The 16,304-nt window shown below is 52.6% G+C and overlaps 1 protein-coding gene across 1 annotated transcript; it reads right to left on the bottom strand.

Moving 5' to 3' along the window:
• Window positions 1-321: 321 nt before the first annotated feature.
• On the bottom strand, window positions 322-3,414 carry LOC147957526 (uncharacterized). The gene is made up of 4 exons (XM_087531731.1): window positions 2,584-3,414; window positions 2,377-2,514; window positions 1,466-1,644; window positions 322-1,366 (listed from the first exon to the last, which is right to left on the bottom strand). The coding sequence occupies exons 1-4, from the start codon at window positions 3,412-3,414 to the stop codon at window positions 481-483; spliced, it is 2,034 nt and encodes a 677-aa protein (XP_087387857.1). The 3' UTR covers window positions 322-480.
• Between the last annotated feature and the right edge of the window lie 12,890 nt (window positions 3,415-16,304).

Genomic DNA, 16,304 nt, shown 5'->3' on the forward strand with positions numbered 1-16,304 from the left:
AGTCTCAATTCTCAGGGTGAAAACCCAAGGTCTGACCTTTATTAGTTGTAACTAGCAATGGCCTTGTTGAAGACATTGTTTTTGGTTGAATTCGGACTTTCTCCAAGGTGAAAGCCCAAGGTCTTGGGTCGGGCAACGACAACGCTTGAGCATTGTTTCCCCCTTGCGGTCGTTGCTTGTGGAGAACCTCTTTTTTATTTTGAGTGTTGTCTTTCGTGGAGGTTAGAGTGCTGCTGCTGCTAGTGACTGTTTATCATTTTTTTTCGAAAAGGGGGTCTCCCCGGCCTCTGCATCAGAACGATGCATACGGCCATCTTATTAACCAAAAAAAAGGCAAAAAGTGCCAACAAGGTTCCACAGTCTCCAGCTAAGCAAAAAGGAAAAAGAAAAATGCAGCTCACACAGAACTACAGATGGCTAGATATACAAACTAGCCCAAAAAAGATGCCACAACCGGCTGGCTAATAATAGATAGGGAAACTAATTGCCTATCCTATTACATGGCCACCATCCAAACCGGTTGAAGATATCCCGAGCGACCATCTCCCAACGGATAGATCCAGTAACTAAATGCTCCCTGGCCTCCATCGGAGTGAGTAGCGACCACGAACGGATCAGTGCCGTAGCTCGGAAAATAACCTGCAAAAAATGAATCCGTGATGTTCTGTTAAAAACCAAATCATTTCTGCAATTCCAGATAGTCCATAACAAAGCGCAAACTCCAACCCGAATATGTCTTGCGAGAACAGGCTCAACCCCATTGAGCCATGTCCCAAATAAAGTATTGACAGAAATCGGCGGAGTAAGATTAAAAGCAATATGGATCGTCCGCCAAAGAACTCTAGCCAACGGGCAATCAAAGAATAAATGCTTAATCGTCTCATCCCGATCACAGAAACTACACCTAGTAGGTCCTGTCCAATTGCGTTTAATCAAGTTGTCCTTTGTTAAAATAACTTGTTTATGGACAAACCACATAAACACTTTAATTTTTAAAGGCACGTTGACAGCCCAAACAAACTTGGAAGTTGGAATAGCAGTCGAATTAATAACATCAATATACATTGATTTAACTGTAAATACTCCAGAACTAGTCAACTTCCAACACAATATATCGGGTTGGTGAGAAAGTTGAGCCTCCATCAGTCTCCTAACTAGATGAAGCCATTCCTCCCAACGATTGCCCGCTAGCGACCGTCGAAACTGAATATTAAGGGGGATAGATTGGAATACCGTTGCCACGAACACCTGACGTCGTTGAGCAATCCGATATAAAGACGGATATTGAATGGCTAAAGGTAATTCACCAAGCCAAGTATCCTCCCAGAAACGGGTACTTGTACCGTTTCCAATAACAAATCTCGTCCTATTGAACATAGATTGTTTGACTTTCATTAGTCCTTTTCAGAAAGGCGAATCAGTCGGCCTGACTGCGACCTGGGACAATGTTTTAGTTTGGAGGTACCTGTTGCGGAGGATCTGCGCCCACATGGCGTCAGTCCCGGAAGACAGCTTCCACAACCACTTACTAAGAAGACATCTGTTCTTGACTTCAAGATTTTCAATACCAAGACCCCCTTGGTCTTTCGGTCTACATATGATGTCCCATTTAGCAAGCTGGTATTTTCTTTTAAGTTCATCACCCTGCCAAAAGAAGCGCGACCGATAGAAGTCCAGTCGTTTCCTAACACCAACTGGGACCTCAAAGAAAGATAAGAGAAACATAGGCATACTCGTGAGCACCGAATTAATCAAAATCAAACGGCCTCCGTATGACATTAGCTTACCCTTCCAACAGCTCAGTTTTTTCTCAAATCGATCCTCGATGCACTTCCATTCTCTGTTTGTTAGTCTACGATGGTGAATCGGAATACCAAGGTAAGAGAGGGGTAAACTCCCCAACTCGCACCCAAACAATTGCCTATAAGACTCCTTGTCGTCTTTGGCTCTACCAAAGCAGAACAATTCGCTCTTATGGAAGTTAATCTTTAACCCGGTCAATTGTTCAAACAGACATAACACCAGCTTCATATTTCTCGCCTTGGCCAAATCATGCTCCATAAAGATGATTGTATCATCGGCGTACTGAAGGATGGAAACACCTCCCTCAACAAGATGAGGAACCAACCCACCCACTTGACCATTCTCCTTAGCCCGTCCTATCAAAATTGCTAACATATCCACCACAATGTTAAACAGGATAGGGGACATCGGATCTCCTTGTCTTAGGCCTTTATGTGTCTGGAAATAATGACCTATGTCGTCATTCACTTTAATTCCCACACTCCCTTTTTGCGTAAATGATTCGACCTGTCGGCGCCAGGCTTTATCAAAACCTTTCATACGCAATGCCTGTTGGAGGAATGTCCACTTAACCTTATCGTACGCTTTTTCGAAATCCACCTTAAAAATCACTCCATCTAATTTTTTGGAATGGATTTCATGGAGTGTTTCATGAAGGACAACCACCCCTTCAAGGATGTTCCTGTCCGGCATGAAAGCAGTTTGGGATTGCTGCACCACAGATTGCGCAATCTGTGTGAGCCTATTAGTCCCGACCTTGGTGAAGATTTTGAAACTAACATTGAGGAGGCAGATCGGCCTGAACTGCTCAATCCTCGCATCATCCGTTTTCTTCGGAAGCAATGTGATAGTTCCAAAATTCAAGTGAAATAATTGAATCTGTCCAGAGAATAGATCATGAAACATAGGTAGTAAATCCCCCTTAATAATGTGCCAGCACTTTTTATAGAACTCAGCCGGGAACCCATCCGGGCCGGGAGCCTTATTGTTTTTCATTTGTGCAATAGCAGCGAACACCTCCTTTTCTGAGAAAGGGGCAACCAGGATATCATTATCAGCAGCAGTCAATTGAGGCACTTCCTCAATCCTGGACTCATCGAGGGACACACAATTGGCCTCCGGCGGTCCAAATAGCTGTCTATAGTATTCAGTAATATAGGTTTTGAGATTATCCTGCCCTAAAATAGTACCCTCATCCTGTTCTAGCTGAAAGATCCGCTTCTTTCTGTGTTTATCATTAGCAATGAGGTGGAAAAATTGAGTATTCGCGTCCCCTTGGACTACTTTGCGGACCTTGGCACACAAAGCCCACTTCAGTTCTTCTTCACGGAGAAGTTCTTTCAGCCTCTGCTCCGCCTCATTTTTAACCTGGAGCTCGGCGGGCAGCAACAACGCGGACTCAGCTTTTACGTCCAAGGCCTGCACAAGAGAGAGGAGCCTATCCTTCTCAATCTTATACACCCCACTGAGATGCTTAGCCCAACCCCGTAAGAAACTTCTCAAATGCCTAATTTTATTCTTCCAGCGCTCGACCGCCGTCCTTCCTCCAACACCCTTAGCCCACTCCCTGGCTATGATGTCTAAGAATCCCTCGCGTTCGAACCAAGCCATCTCAAAAGAGAAGGTGTTTTTGTTTCCTATATGGTTCGGCTCCCCTCAGTCCACGAACAAAGGTGTGTGATCGGAGATTCCCCGCGTGAGAGCTTGCACTGTAACAAGAGGGAACTTCTGTTCCCACTCCACACTGGCGAGAACCCGATCAAGCTTTTCATATGTCGGGTTTGGCATAGCATTAGCCCAGGTAAACTGTCTACCAGTAAGCTCTATCTTCCTTAGATCTAAGCTTTCAATAATAGTATTGAACATAAACGACCACCTGCCGTCGAAGTTATCATTATTTTTCTCCTCTCTCCTTCTAATGATATTGAAATCCCCCCCGACCAAAATCGGAAGCTGTTCGGACCCACATATCCGAACAAGATCCACCAGAAACTCCGGTTTAAGCTCAGGTTGGGCGGCACCATAGACCGCTACCAAGGCCCAGTTGAACCCATCAACTTTAGACCTAACACGAAACTTTACCGCGAAGTCACCCATTACTACACTCCGGACTTCAAGGGAGTCACATCTCACACCCAGTAAGATGCCTCCCGATCTACCTCGTGGCGGGAGGCAATGCCAATCGAAATCAAGACCACCCACAAGAGAGGAAAGAAATTGCGGCGCAAAATTATCTCGACCGGTTTCCGACAGAGCAATGAAATCTAACCAATGTTCCAGAGACGCTTCAGCAAGAAACCTTCTTTTAGCCAAGTCTTTCAGACCTCTGCTATTCCAAAAGATTCCTTTCATAGTTCATCATGGAATTTTTTAGCAGTCCGAATCCTAGCACTCCTACGAACTGCAGAGTCGGGATAAATCTTTCGCTTCCACTTACACCTCGGCTTAGTGTTCTCCATCACCCGGTCCTCATAACCGGACTGAACGGAATTGATATCTACATCATCTAAGGGCGCATCATCGCCCTCCGACTCCTGATCAGAAGGTGCTAGGTCCGCACATAGATTATTTAGCACTCTAACCCCTAACGCATCAATTTCCTCATCATTCATGGGTTTGACCGCAGCAAGATTGCGAATAGTCTCTAAGGCCCGCTCCGCCTCTAAATCTAACATATCATTCACCGAATTGGAGATTTCAAAATCAGTAGCGCCTAGTGAAACTCCTAATTGGTTTGCATTATTAACAATCACCTCAGGATCAAAATGCAATAGAGAATTAGATATGTTAACAGACATACCAGTAGATATCGCAGCATCGTGGAGCTTGGCCGCCCTCATAGCGCACCGCTGCTGCATATCGTCCACCTCCGGAAGGTCCAGAACGCGAGCACTCATCCGTCTCCCCGTCGAGACCGGATCTGGGATACCGCCAAAGGCAACGACCTCCTCTCGAGAATGAGGAAGCTGCGGGCTCCCGATGCCCTCGGACAAGTGCCCGGCGGGTATGGCAAGAGGCGGGACAACTGGGGCCACCTGCCCACTCCCTCCTCCTACCCCGCCCACCGACTCAGAGCGAAGCGTCGAAGTCGCCGAGAAAGCGGTCCTCCTGACCGCAGACGAGGGTGGGAAGTCTAGGGCCACCTGCCCCAGCCCCTCCTCCCCCAGCGTCCCGGGGGATGCTGGCGCCACTGCTAGGGCCTGAGGAGGGAGAGCCGAAGCCACCTGCCTCGGGCTCCCGCTCCTATCGCTGGCGGCCCTCGACGTGGCCGGTGTCCCCGGTGCCTGTATAGGGATGGGAGAGGAGAAGGCCACCTGCCCAGACCCCCGTCCCGTAAGGCCCACCTCGGTCATAGATGACAAAGCCGGAGCCACCTCAACCTGTACAGCAAGGGAAATAGGAGCGACCTCCGGCTCTACATCCCGAACTGCAGTCCCCGCAAAGTCCAAAGAAGGAAGCGTGTGCTCAAACTCATCATCAGTCTCTACCCTATCACTCCACAGTTTGGGGGGCGCAGAAGCAGGCTCAAAGGACCCAAAACGCAGTGTCGTCGTGGGCACCGAAGGTGACGGTGTCGAGGCAGCTCCGGTCCCCTCCCCAGGCAACTGAGCATCTGGACTAGGTCCGGTCGACCCCTCTTGAACAGGCTCGCCTGGCGCCCCCTTGGCTCCGGCACCACCATCACTCTTGTGCATATCAACATCATCCCCAGCAACCTCTTCAGCGAACATCTCAACGTCCTCAAACTCTATGTCGAGCGGGAATACCTCTCCCCTATATGTCCAGTGAACGACATCAGGCACGAAGTCAACATTCAGAACACTCACCAACATCCGAGCCACTCCATGAGCCCGAGTGAAAGCCATATCCACTCTCTCCGTCTTTCCAACCATGATACCCATACTGGCTACAACTCGAACGTCCTGCAGAGGCTTAGATGGGGCCCCAGAAAACCGCAACCAGATCTGCGTAAGCGGCTTACCTTGAGGCTCCACCTTCGTCCACTCGTGAAACTCCAAAATACACGTAGTACCAGGAACTCTACACAAGCCAAAACTCAGCAATTTCTGTAAATCCTCCACAGAAGGGAAATCCACCTTAAAGACATTAGCTTCGAGTCTGACCAGCTCCCACTGAAAGTCCCCCAGTGCCAACTCCTGAAGCCTCTGGATAATCTGAGCCTCAGTCACCTCGCCCTGAGTTGCTTTGACAATCCCGGTAGTCAGGCACTGTGTATCCTCGGGAATCTCCCTCGCGGCCGGGGACTCAAAGAACAATAACTCCGCACAGTACAGCCCATACATAGTCAGAGATGGAGCCTGGTCACGCACTAACGGGCAATCTCCCGAATCATGTGCAAGCTTGCCACACGAGTCACACAGCTCTGCGACGCACTCTGCAATAAAATGGCCCTTCTCACCACACCGGTAACACAACATCCTTTCCTTCTTGCATGCCCACTTGGCCGCCCTCTCGGAGTCAGACCTGTCTGATGTTTCACCCACAGCCCCAGGCACCGGAACATCAACCTTGGCCAGTGCCGTTACCACCTCCATTGCCTGAGTAGTAATATCCGTAGACTGAGCAGAATCTGTCTCAACCGTACTAGCCCCATGGTCAACAACAACCAGAGGCGGAGGTTGCCGACGAAACCTCCCACGGCCCCCACCCCGACCACCCCGATGTCCACGGAATCCACCTCTCTGGTGATGATTCGGACTGGATGCCCCCTCGACAAAACCACCAGGAGGACCGAGGAAAGGTCTCTCAGCAGACCCGTCACTCTGCCAAGTATAGCCTTGGCCTCCACCGGTAGACGAGGAACCGCGGTGTTGTCTGTCTCCGTACGCATCAACACCGTCATCACCCCACTGACCTTGGGGCGCCTCAAAAGACTCTCGAACTATCAACTCCTTCCTAGGCTGCGAAGACCCTGACCGAAACTGAGCCGGCCTCGCGGCATAGTGCGGCGGCGGAGCAGCCCGAGGCGGAGCACCACCCGGGGCCGGCACCACAGGTCTAGGACCAGGCCCGCCACCACGACCCATGGCAGTGGCCACCGGAGGCGACGGCCCCGGAGGTCGCGGCCCTACTGGGCCTCCTCTTCCCGCGGGTAATCCCGGCGGCCTGGCAGGCGATGGCCCCAGAGGTCGGGGACCAGCGAGCCCTCCACTGCCCGTAGGTACCACCGGCGGCCGAGCCGCCGCAGGCCCAGGCGGCCGTGCCCCTTGGTTGCCGCCCACCCGTCCTGAGGGGATCGAAGCGCCACGCCCGGCCCCGACTACAGCACGGCCAGCGCCGGCTGCGCTGAGCCCCACGCCAGGGGCCCCTCGACCAGCCCTCCCAGGCGGCGGCGGCGGCACGACGGCCCCGACCGTACTCGTAGCCGCATGGGGCTGCGCCGTCGGTGGTCCACCCGCTCCTCGACCGGCCATCACACGCAGTGGCGGGATCCGGCGAGCACGACCAGGACCGCATGGAGGTAGAACGGGCGTTCCACGCCGACGAACCCTAGGCGAAGAAACAGATACGCACGCGTAGGAGGAGAATACGTCCGTGCATGCGGCGCTAGATGTTGTGCATGTGTCGCCCGATATGGCCTGGGCCTCATACCCAGCCATATCCGGCCCACGTTGCAGTGCGTCAATGCACTTAGGATCCGGCCCACATTGGCCCAGTAGTGCGTCCAAGCGCTCGCTGCGAGCCGCTTGGATCCCGCACGGCAGCCTCGACGGCATCACAGGCGCCGCCGCCGACATTGATCCGGCTCTCGATCGACGAGCAGCCTTTCTCTTCTTGATTACCCTCCATGAATCGGGATGGATTAAATCGAACAAAGTGAGGTTTGGGAGGCGTACCTTAGGCAACGGTCCCTTCCACGGTCTGACCGTAGATGCCGCATTTCTCCGATGAACGACACGGCGTACCAATTCCTTCCTCTCGTCCGGAAGAAGCCCAACCCTCGCCGGATCCTCCACCGGCACAACCGTGTCTACGGTAGTGGCCACCTCATCTTCGTCATATCCTGCATGAAAAAGATCGCAAATCAGATCCGAAGGCGTAGGCGACGGCGGCGAACCCTCTGAGTCGTCGTTGTCTCCGTCAGCCTCCTCCTCGTCCGAAGCCAATAGGGCCCAGAAGCGGCCGCCGATGCCCGCCCGAGCAGCCGCGGCCGGAAGACACGGCGCGGCCGAGGCCGCCGCGGTTTCCCGGGGAGTAGCCCCAGTCGCCCTCATCGCCCCCCCTGCAGCTGGCCTCGGTGCAACAGCTAGTGACTGTTTATCATGATAAACAAGAAAAGACCCTGTTTATCATGGCGGGGTCTTTTCTTCTTCTTCCTTTTTCCTTTTTCTGTTCTTTTCTTTTTCTTTTTTGGCTGTGTGTATCCTTGATGCTTTTGGGCATCTTGTTGGTACAGAGGCCGGGTGTAATTGGTATCTTCACAATATTAATATATTTTCTAGGTTGAAAAAAATAAACTGCAATTCACATCGTTGTGTGTGTGTATAGAGAGAGGAAAATGAATACAAAAATTTCATGAGCTCATGGTTGATGGACGGGACACGAGAGGTTGCATGGATAAGGAGCCTGCGCGCACCTGCACTGCAGCCTCTGTTGTACTTATTGCGCCCCAAACTTGCAGTTAGCACTGAGTTTCAGAACAGGCACAGCTATCCACCCGAGAAACGAAGTGAAAACATCAACCTCCTTGTCGGGACAGATTAGGTTAAAACTCCGATTATGCATCGGGATTAGCTAATGAATATGGTTCATCAATCCTTTGATGCAGTGAACCATTTATTCATTGTTCAGAGTTCAGAGTTCAGAGTTTGCACAGGAGTTAAAAAAACTTGAAACCTTCCACGGCAATTAACCACCAAACGTCAGACCCAGCATAAAGAGGACTAGAAGAAAAATGCGTGCTTCACCCCGCCATTTTTGTTGGGAAACGTTTTCTGACGGATGACCGGCGGAGCGCTCGTCCGGTCACCCCTCGCTCGCTAGCCTTTTTACGCAGAAGCGACTGGGTCAGGTGCGTTCCTGGGCCTCAAATGAGATATCCCTTTTCTTATCTCTCCTACACAACGTTTTTTCTCTGCTTTTTTTTTTCTTGCTCTTGCCTTTTGCTTCTTTGCCTCGTTATGCACCAGCCATCCCTTGCTCCTTTCATCATTCACGAGCAAAGATACAACCGATGAGTCCCGGTGCCGCAACCTTCGTCGCCTTTTGCTACGACCGGCGACGGGAATTGCTGCAATCATTCATGTCGATAGCGACAATGACAATTTTTGCTTCAACCGTCATCGGTATTTGCTACGACCGGCGATTGGAATTGCTACAACCATTCATGTCGATGTCGCGACCTGCGACCCGCGATAACGACGATGACGATTTTGCTTCAACCTTTGTCAGTTTTTGTTAGGAGCGACGATGAGAATTGCTACAAGTATTTCATGATGATGTGACCCACGATGGTGGCAACTATGATTTTGCTTCAACCTTCATCGACTTTTGCTACGACCAGCGATGAGAATTGCTACAACCGTCCATGTTCGCAACGCGACCCATGACGGTGGTGGCGACATTTCTGTTGCAAACCGTCACTGAATTTTGCTACAACGGACGAAGGAAAGTGCTACAACTGGCAAGGCCGGGAGCTGCAACCGGCACATGCAGTGGTACAACCGGTGGCCAGCGAGCTGCATCCAACGGCGACTAGATGACGGCGAGCTCTGACCCCTCAAAAGGTGAGCTGTAACCGGCGTGTGTAGGAGCTGGAACCCACAAATAGGGGTCTGCACACGACATTTGGGAAGCTGTAAGCGGGGCGGCTGCTGTTTCTACGAGCGACGGCGGTGAGCGTGTGGGCGGCGAGGGGTTGAGCACGGGCGAGCAGGAGAAGGCAGTGATGCAAGCCCGGGGGGGGGGGGGGGGGGCGTTGGCGGTGCTGCGTCTCCGCGAGCCATGGTGATTAGGCACGGGGGCGGCGTGTTGTGCGGCGAGCATGAAGGAAACAGGCAAACGAGAACAATGGGCTTTGCGTATAGGATAAGGATGGAATATGGATGTTTAATTATAGGCTAATCCAACGTACGGGGTGCGACCGGCTTCGGCCGGTGCACCGGCGCCTATCGTTCCCCTTTTTTGTTGGCCTCGCAATAATGTCGGTTCCTTAAGGGTAGGGTAGCATGCATCAAATCAGTTCCTTAAGGGGGGGGGGGGGGGGCGCTGGCGGTGCTGCGTCTCCGCGAGCCATGGCGATTAGGCACGGGGGCGGCATGTTGTGCGGCGAGCATGAAGGAAACAGGCAAACGAGAACGATGGGCTTTGCGTATAGGATAAGGATGGAATATGGATGTTTAATTATAGGCTAATCCAACGTACCGGGTGCGACCGGCTTCGGCCGGCACACCGACGCCTATCGTTCCCTTTTTTTGTTGGCCTCGCAATAATGGCGGTTCCTTAAGGGTAGGGTAGCATGCATCAAATCAGTTACTAATCTAGAAGTAACCTCTCCCAGTATGCATGCGTGTTCTCGAGCATGGTCACTAAAACATGCAAAAGGAGAACACCGACGCGCAGCCATATCTTGAAACAGATATGCACATATACATGTATCTTTTAAATACTTGCAGAAGGATCTGAATTAAGTGCACGGCATGGTTTAGACTATCTGCAGTGGGAGTAACATAGATGGTAATATCATATTTATCTAGATAAAATAAATAATGTGGCATGTAATTATTGAAGAAAGATAGGCATGTGGTAACATCACACATATTAAGAAAATATGAGTCTATAACCTAATAAATGAAGTAATGCATGACACAACACATATGTTATGTCGGTGTACAAAAAGAGGGGTACACTTTTTGTACCCCTATAACTGTGCACGTGCAGTCTGAGCCGCGGATACCACCACACCAAGCAAGGCAAGGGAGGTGAGCCAGGGTAAGACCGAAGCTCAAGAGAACTAGAACGACGCCAAGGCCAAGACCACGAAGAGCAAAGGGGACGAAGCGGACTCCCCCGGCAAGATCTTTGCCGGGAGACAGTTCTAGCAGCCCCGGCAAAACCCTTGCCGCGGCGACTCGTCCCGTGCCTACGGAGCAAATCACTCTTGAGTCCACTGCCCCAAAAGGGCAAGGATTTGGGAGACATCCCGTGGGGACATGCAGATCTTTGTGAAGACATTCAAGATCAGATACGCACTAAGGAGACGACAACCCTTGGCGGGATCCCAGCCGAGGAAGACCGCAAGGCCTCCGGCAAGCGCCTTGCCGGGGATGACAGCAGGCGCCTCGGCAAGGCCCTTGCCGAGGACACCCGCAGGGCCACCATCAGGCCCACGCCGACTAAACCTCCACCACCGCATGCATACAGCTGCCGATCCAACCAGCTGGGCAGGCACCTGCGTGGCGGCATGCAGATCTTCATGAAGACCCACCACTGCGCCACCTCAGCTGCCTGCCTACCTACATGGCATCGCAGGCGTCGCTGGCCAGGGCGCGTGTCGACACAAGAAGGAGCGGCGACGGACGAGACAGGTTTCTCCCCCGTCCCCGATAAAGCAAGGACACCTAAGCAAGACGCATTAAATGCGCCTTGTCACGTGATGCGAGGGATAACCTCGCAGCACTATACCCTTTCCACCTCCTGTGTGCCACTGTGGCAACCCCTTTTTTCTATAAAAGGAGGCCCGAGGCGACCAGAGGAAGGATTCGGCTTTTTGGAGCTCCTCACGCCCCATAGCTAGCTCAAGAACACAGAGATACAATTCACCAAAGCAGGAGTAGGGTTTTACGCATCCTCGCGGCCCGAACCTGGATAAACGAACCGTGTGCTATCTGTTTGATCCGCTCTTCTCACGACCCCACGCCCCGCTAACCACAGTAGGGATTCTTGTGATCCCATAGGTGTCGTTCCCACCGACATCTTTGGCGCGCCAGGTAGGGGGCGCAGTTGTGAGAATCGGCTTTAGCAGTTAGTTAGGCGCTTCTTCATCATCATGGCGCCCAAGAAGAAGACGGCGGTGGCGGTTGGCCAGTCGGAAGCCGGACAGCCCGTCCCGACGCGGGCGAGCGGCGGACCGGTCGCAGAAAGGACCTGGGGCGCTGCTCGCGAACACCAACACCATCCTAGCAGCCGGAGTTTGGGAGGCGGCGATGTTTGTGCGCCTGGTAACGGGCCACACGTCGCCAAATCCAGAGGCGGAGCCAAGCCCTTCGCGGGTGGAGCGGGGCCTTCCAAGGTCATCGCCACCCCGCCCGAAGGCGACGCAAGGGCCTCCAAGACTCCCACACCGGCGCCAACAGCGCGCTCCTCCCAGGCAGCGCGCGACGAACGGCGTAATCACGCCAAAGATCCCGGGCATCGCGGCGGGAAGAGCCCCGAGCGCCACTCCCGGGACGTAGAAGACTTGCCCACTCGCTGAGGCGCTGGTGAAAACGGCATGCGACCGCGGGGTCATGATAGAGCTCCTTCTGACATGGTCAGAAGTCGAAGCGCTTCGCGATCCGTGCAGGTTTCGCTGCCACCAACGCCAGCAGAGGCCCTGGCGCGCGCACAGTTGCTCCTCGACTTTCCTCCCACTACGGGGAAACTCGACGAATGGAGAGCCACTATCCGAAGCCTTGTTGCGGTGGCCAACAAAAACGAACCAAGTCCGGTGGGGCCCCCGGGTCGACGCTCCGATGGAGTCCCGCGGACCAGTGGCGGAAAAGCCGGCGGCGCCGCGACCACGGTGCATTCACCTGTTTCCCATCCGGTACCGCGGACGTCGGCTCGTCGCGGGCGACGACATCTCCATAGCATCGTCTGACCCACGGACCCACTGTGACCAGTGCCAAGTTCTTCGGGAACGAGCCCATGAAGACGCTCGAACCACTATCGAGCGCCGGCGCGGAGCGCGCCACTAGTCAGACAGGCGAGCAGGGCCTGCTGTGAACCACCCAGCCCCGGAGAGCCCTGGAGGCCTACCTTACGAGGTAGGCTGTCCGGCTTTTACCCGTGAGCTGCGGCAGTTCCAGTGGCCCACTCACCGCACCTTCAAACCTGACGTTGGCGAAAAGTACAACGGCAAAACTCACCCGTCTGAGTTCCTCAGCATCTAAACCATTGCGATGCAAGCCGCCGGAGCCCGCGACGATAAGGTGCTTGCGGATTACTTTCCATTGGCTCTTAAACCCAACGCCATGTCGTGGTTGATGCACTTGCCGGTAGACTCTATTTCCTCCTGGTCGGATTTGTGCCATGAGTTTGTGGGCGCCTTTACTGGAGGTCACCAAGCCCATGGCCAAGAAAGCGACCTGCATGTCATTCCCCAGAAGGGAGGCGAGAGTCTGCGCAAGTATATACAGAGGTTCAGCCGGGTACAGTACAATATCCCTGATGTTCACCCTGCCGCCATCATCAGCGCGTTCCATCAGAACGTGCGTAACCGCAAGATGCGCGAAGAACTGGCAATGAACAAGGTGAAAGATGTGGCAGAACTCTATGTTCTTGCTGACAGATGTGCCCGAGCTGAAGAGGGAAGGAAGTACACTGGCGAAGATGCCGGCGTGGAAACCGACTCCTCGGATGAGGATACTGCCGCCCCGGCGAAGAAAGGCCAGCGCCGCAACAGGAAGTGCAATGGTAAAAATGTGCTTGCCGTCGAGGGATCTGACGACGCCGGCTCCACCAAGAAAACCAAGGCAGATGACCCCGGCAAGGAAATTGCCGGATGTGTCGCCTGCCGGGCCTTGGCGGCTGCCGAGAAGCAAGGAAACTCCAACAAGCAATACTGCAAGATCCATCGCACCAAAGGCCATGATCTCCAGAACTGCCGACAGGTTGAGGTCCTTGCTGAGAAGCAGAGGGCTGAATATGAGAGGCAGGACGGTGCTGAGGGGTCCGGCAAGAAGCATGACGGCCAGGCGGGCCATCGCGGCAGAGATAAACAGCAGGAGAGGCCCGCCAGGGGCCGTGACAAAAAGCCAGAAGACGATCACGAAGAGGACGATGAGTCTGGTGGCCAAGAATTTCAGAAAGCTACAGAGGCCATGTGCGTCGATGGCGGCGCCTCGCTGCATACCTCTCACCGCCAGCTTAAACAGTGGGCGTGTGAGATTACAGCGGCGGAACCATCGTTTTATGCCCAAAGGCCGCTGAAGTGGTCCAGCACACCTATCGTTTTTGACACTGAGGATCACCCTGATCGCACTACTGTGTTGGGGATCGTAGCAGAAATTTAAAATTTTCTACGCATCACCAAGATCAATCTATGGAGTAATCTAGCAACGAGGGGAAGGGGAGTGCATCTACATACCCTTGTAGATCGCTAAGCGGAAGCATTGCAAGAACACGGATGAAGGAGTCGTACTCGTAGCGATTCAGATCGCGGTTGATTCCGATCTAAGCGCCGAACAACGGCGCCTCCGCGTTCAACACACATGCAGCCCGATGACGTCTCCTACGCCTTGATCTAGCAAGGCGAGAAGGAGAGGTTGGGGAAGACTCCATCCAGCAGCAGCATGACGGCGTGGTGGTGGTGGAGGAGCGCGGAACTCCAGCAGGGCTTCGCCAAGCACTACGAGAGACGAGGAGGGAGAGAGGTAGGGCTGCGCCAAGAGGGAGATGATCATGTGTACGTTGCACCCCCCAATACCTCAAGTATATATAGGGGAAGGGGAGGGGCTGCGCCCCCATCTAGGGTTCCCTCCCTAGGGGTGGCGGCAGCCCCAAAACCCATCTAGGGTTGCAGCCAAGGGGGGAGAGAGAGGAGGCGCACCTAGGGTGGGCCTTAAGGCCCATCTGCCCTAGGGTTTGCCCCCTCCCCTCTAGGAGGCGCCTTAGGCCTTGGTGGGAGGTGCCCCAGCCCACCTAGGGGCTGGTCCCTTCCCACTATTGGCCCATGTAGGCCCCCGGGGCTGGTGGCCCCACCTGGTGGACCCCCAGACCCCTCCGGTGGTCCCGGTACACTACCGGTGATGCCCGGAACACTTCCGGTGGCCAAAACCATACTTCATATATATCAATCTTTACCTCCGGACCATTCCGGAACTCCTCGTGACGTCCGGGATCTCATCCGGGACTCCGAACAACATTTGGTAACCGCGTACATACTTTCCCTATAACCCTAGCGTCATCAAACCTTAAGTGTGTAGACCCTACGGGTTCGGGAGTCATGCAGACATGGCCGAGACAACTCTCCGGTCAATAACCAACAGCGGGATCTGGATACCCATGTTGGCTCCTACATGTTCCACGATGATTTCATTGGATGAACCACGATGTCAAGGATTCAATCAATCCTGTATACAATTCCCTTTGTCTAGCGGTACGATACTTTCCCGAGATTTGATCGTCGGTATCCCGATACCTTGTTCAATCTCATTACCGGCAAGTCTCTTTACTCGTTCCGTAACACATCATCCCATGATCAACTCCTTGGTCACATTGTGCACATTATGATGATGTCCTACCGAGTGGGCCCAGAGATACCTTTCCGTTACACGGAGTGACAAATCCCAGTCTCGATTCGTGCCAACCCAATAGACACTTTCAGAGACACCTGTAGTGAACCTTTATAGCCACCCAGTTACGTTGTGACGTTTGGCACACCCAAAGCACTCCTACGGTATCCGGGAGTTGCACAATCTCATGGTCTAAGGAAATGATACTTGACATTAGAAAAGCTTTAGCATACGACTACACGATCTTTGTGCTAGGCTTAGGATTGGGTCTTGTCCATCACATCATTCTCCTAACGATGTGACCCCGTTATCAACGACATCCAATGTCCATGGTCAGGAAACCGTAACCATCTATTGATCAACGAGCTAGTCAACTAGAGGCTTACTAGGGACATTGTGTTGTCTATGTATCCACACATTTATCTGAGTTTCCTATCAATACAATTCTAGCATGGATAATAAACGATTATCATGAACAATGAAATATAATAATAATAACTAATTTATTATTGCCTCTAGGGCATATTTCCAACAGTCTCCCACTTGCACTAGAGTCAATAATCTAGTTCACATCGCCATGTGATTAACACTCACAGGTCACATCGCCATGTGACCAACATCCAAAGAGTTTACTAGAGTCACTAATCTAGTTTACATGACTATGTGATTAATACTCAATGAGTTCTGGGTTTGATCATGTTATGCTTGTGAGAGAGGTTGTAGTCAATGGGGCTTGCCATATTCAGATCCCTATGTATTTCGCAAAACTTTATGTCATATCGTAGATGTTGCTACCACGTTCCACTTGGAGCTATTCCAAATTTTTGCTCCATTATACGTATCCGGTATCTCTACTCAGAGCTATCCGGATAGGTGTTAAGCTTGCATCGATGTAACTCTTTACGTCGAACTCTTTATCACCTCCATAACCGAGAAACATTTCCTTATTCCTATAAGGATAATTTTGACCGCTATCTAGTGATCTACTCCTAGATCACCTTTATACCCTCTTGCCAGACATGTGGCAAAGCACACATCAGGTGC

This window comes from Triticum urartu, chromosome 7A (assembly GCF_056163025.1).
Source record: "Triticum urartu cultivar PI428250 chromosome 7A, HENAU_Tu73, whole genome shotgun sequence".
Lineage (NCBI taxonomy): Eukaryota > Viridiplantae > Streptophyta > Magnoliopsida > Poales > Poaceae > Triticum > Triticum urartu.

What these genes read in the sequence shown, in the direction of transcription:
- LOC147957526 (XM_087531731.1), bottom strand. Translation starts at nt 3,414, where the DNA reads ATGGCTTGGTTCGAACGCGAGGGATTCTTAGACATCATAGCCAGGGAG. An exon ending in GGCCGATCTGCCTCCTCAAT is followed by an intron (nt 2,515 to 2,583) that starts GTTAGTTTCAAA and finishes TCTGTGGTGCAG; the next exon opens with CAATCCCAAACTGCTTTCAT. An exon ending in GCGCAGATCCTCCGCAACAG is followed by an intron (nt 1,367 to 1,465) that starts GTACCTCCAAAC and finishes TATGTTCAATAG; the next exon opens with GACGAGATTTGTTATTGGAA.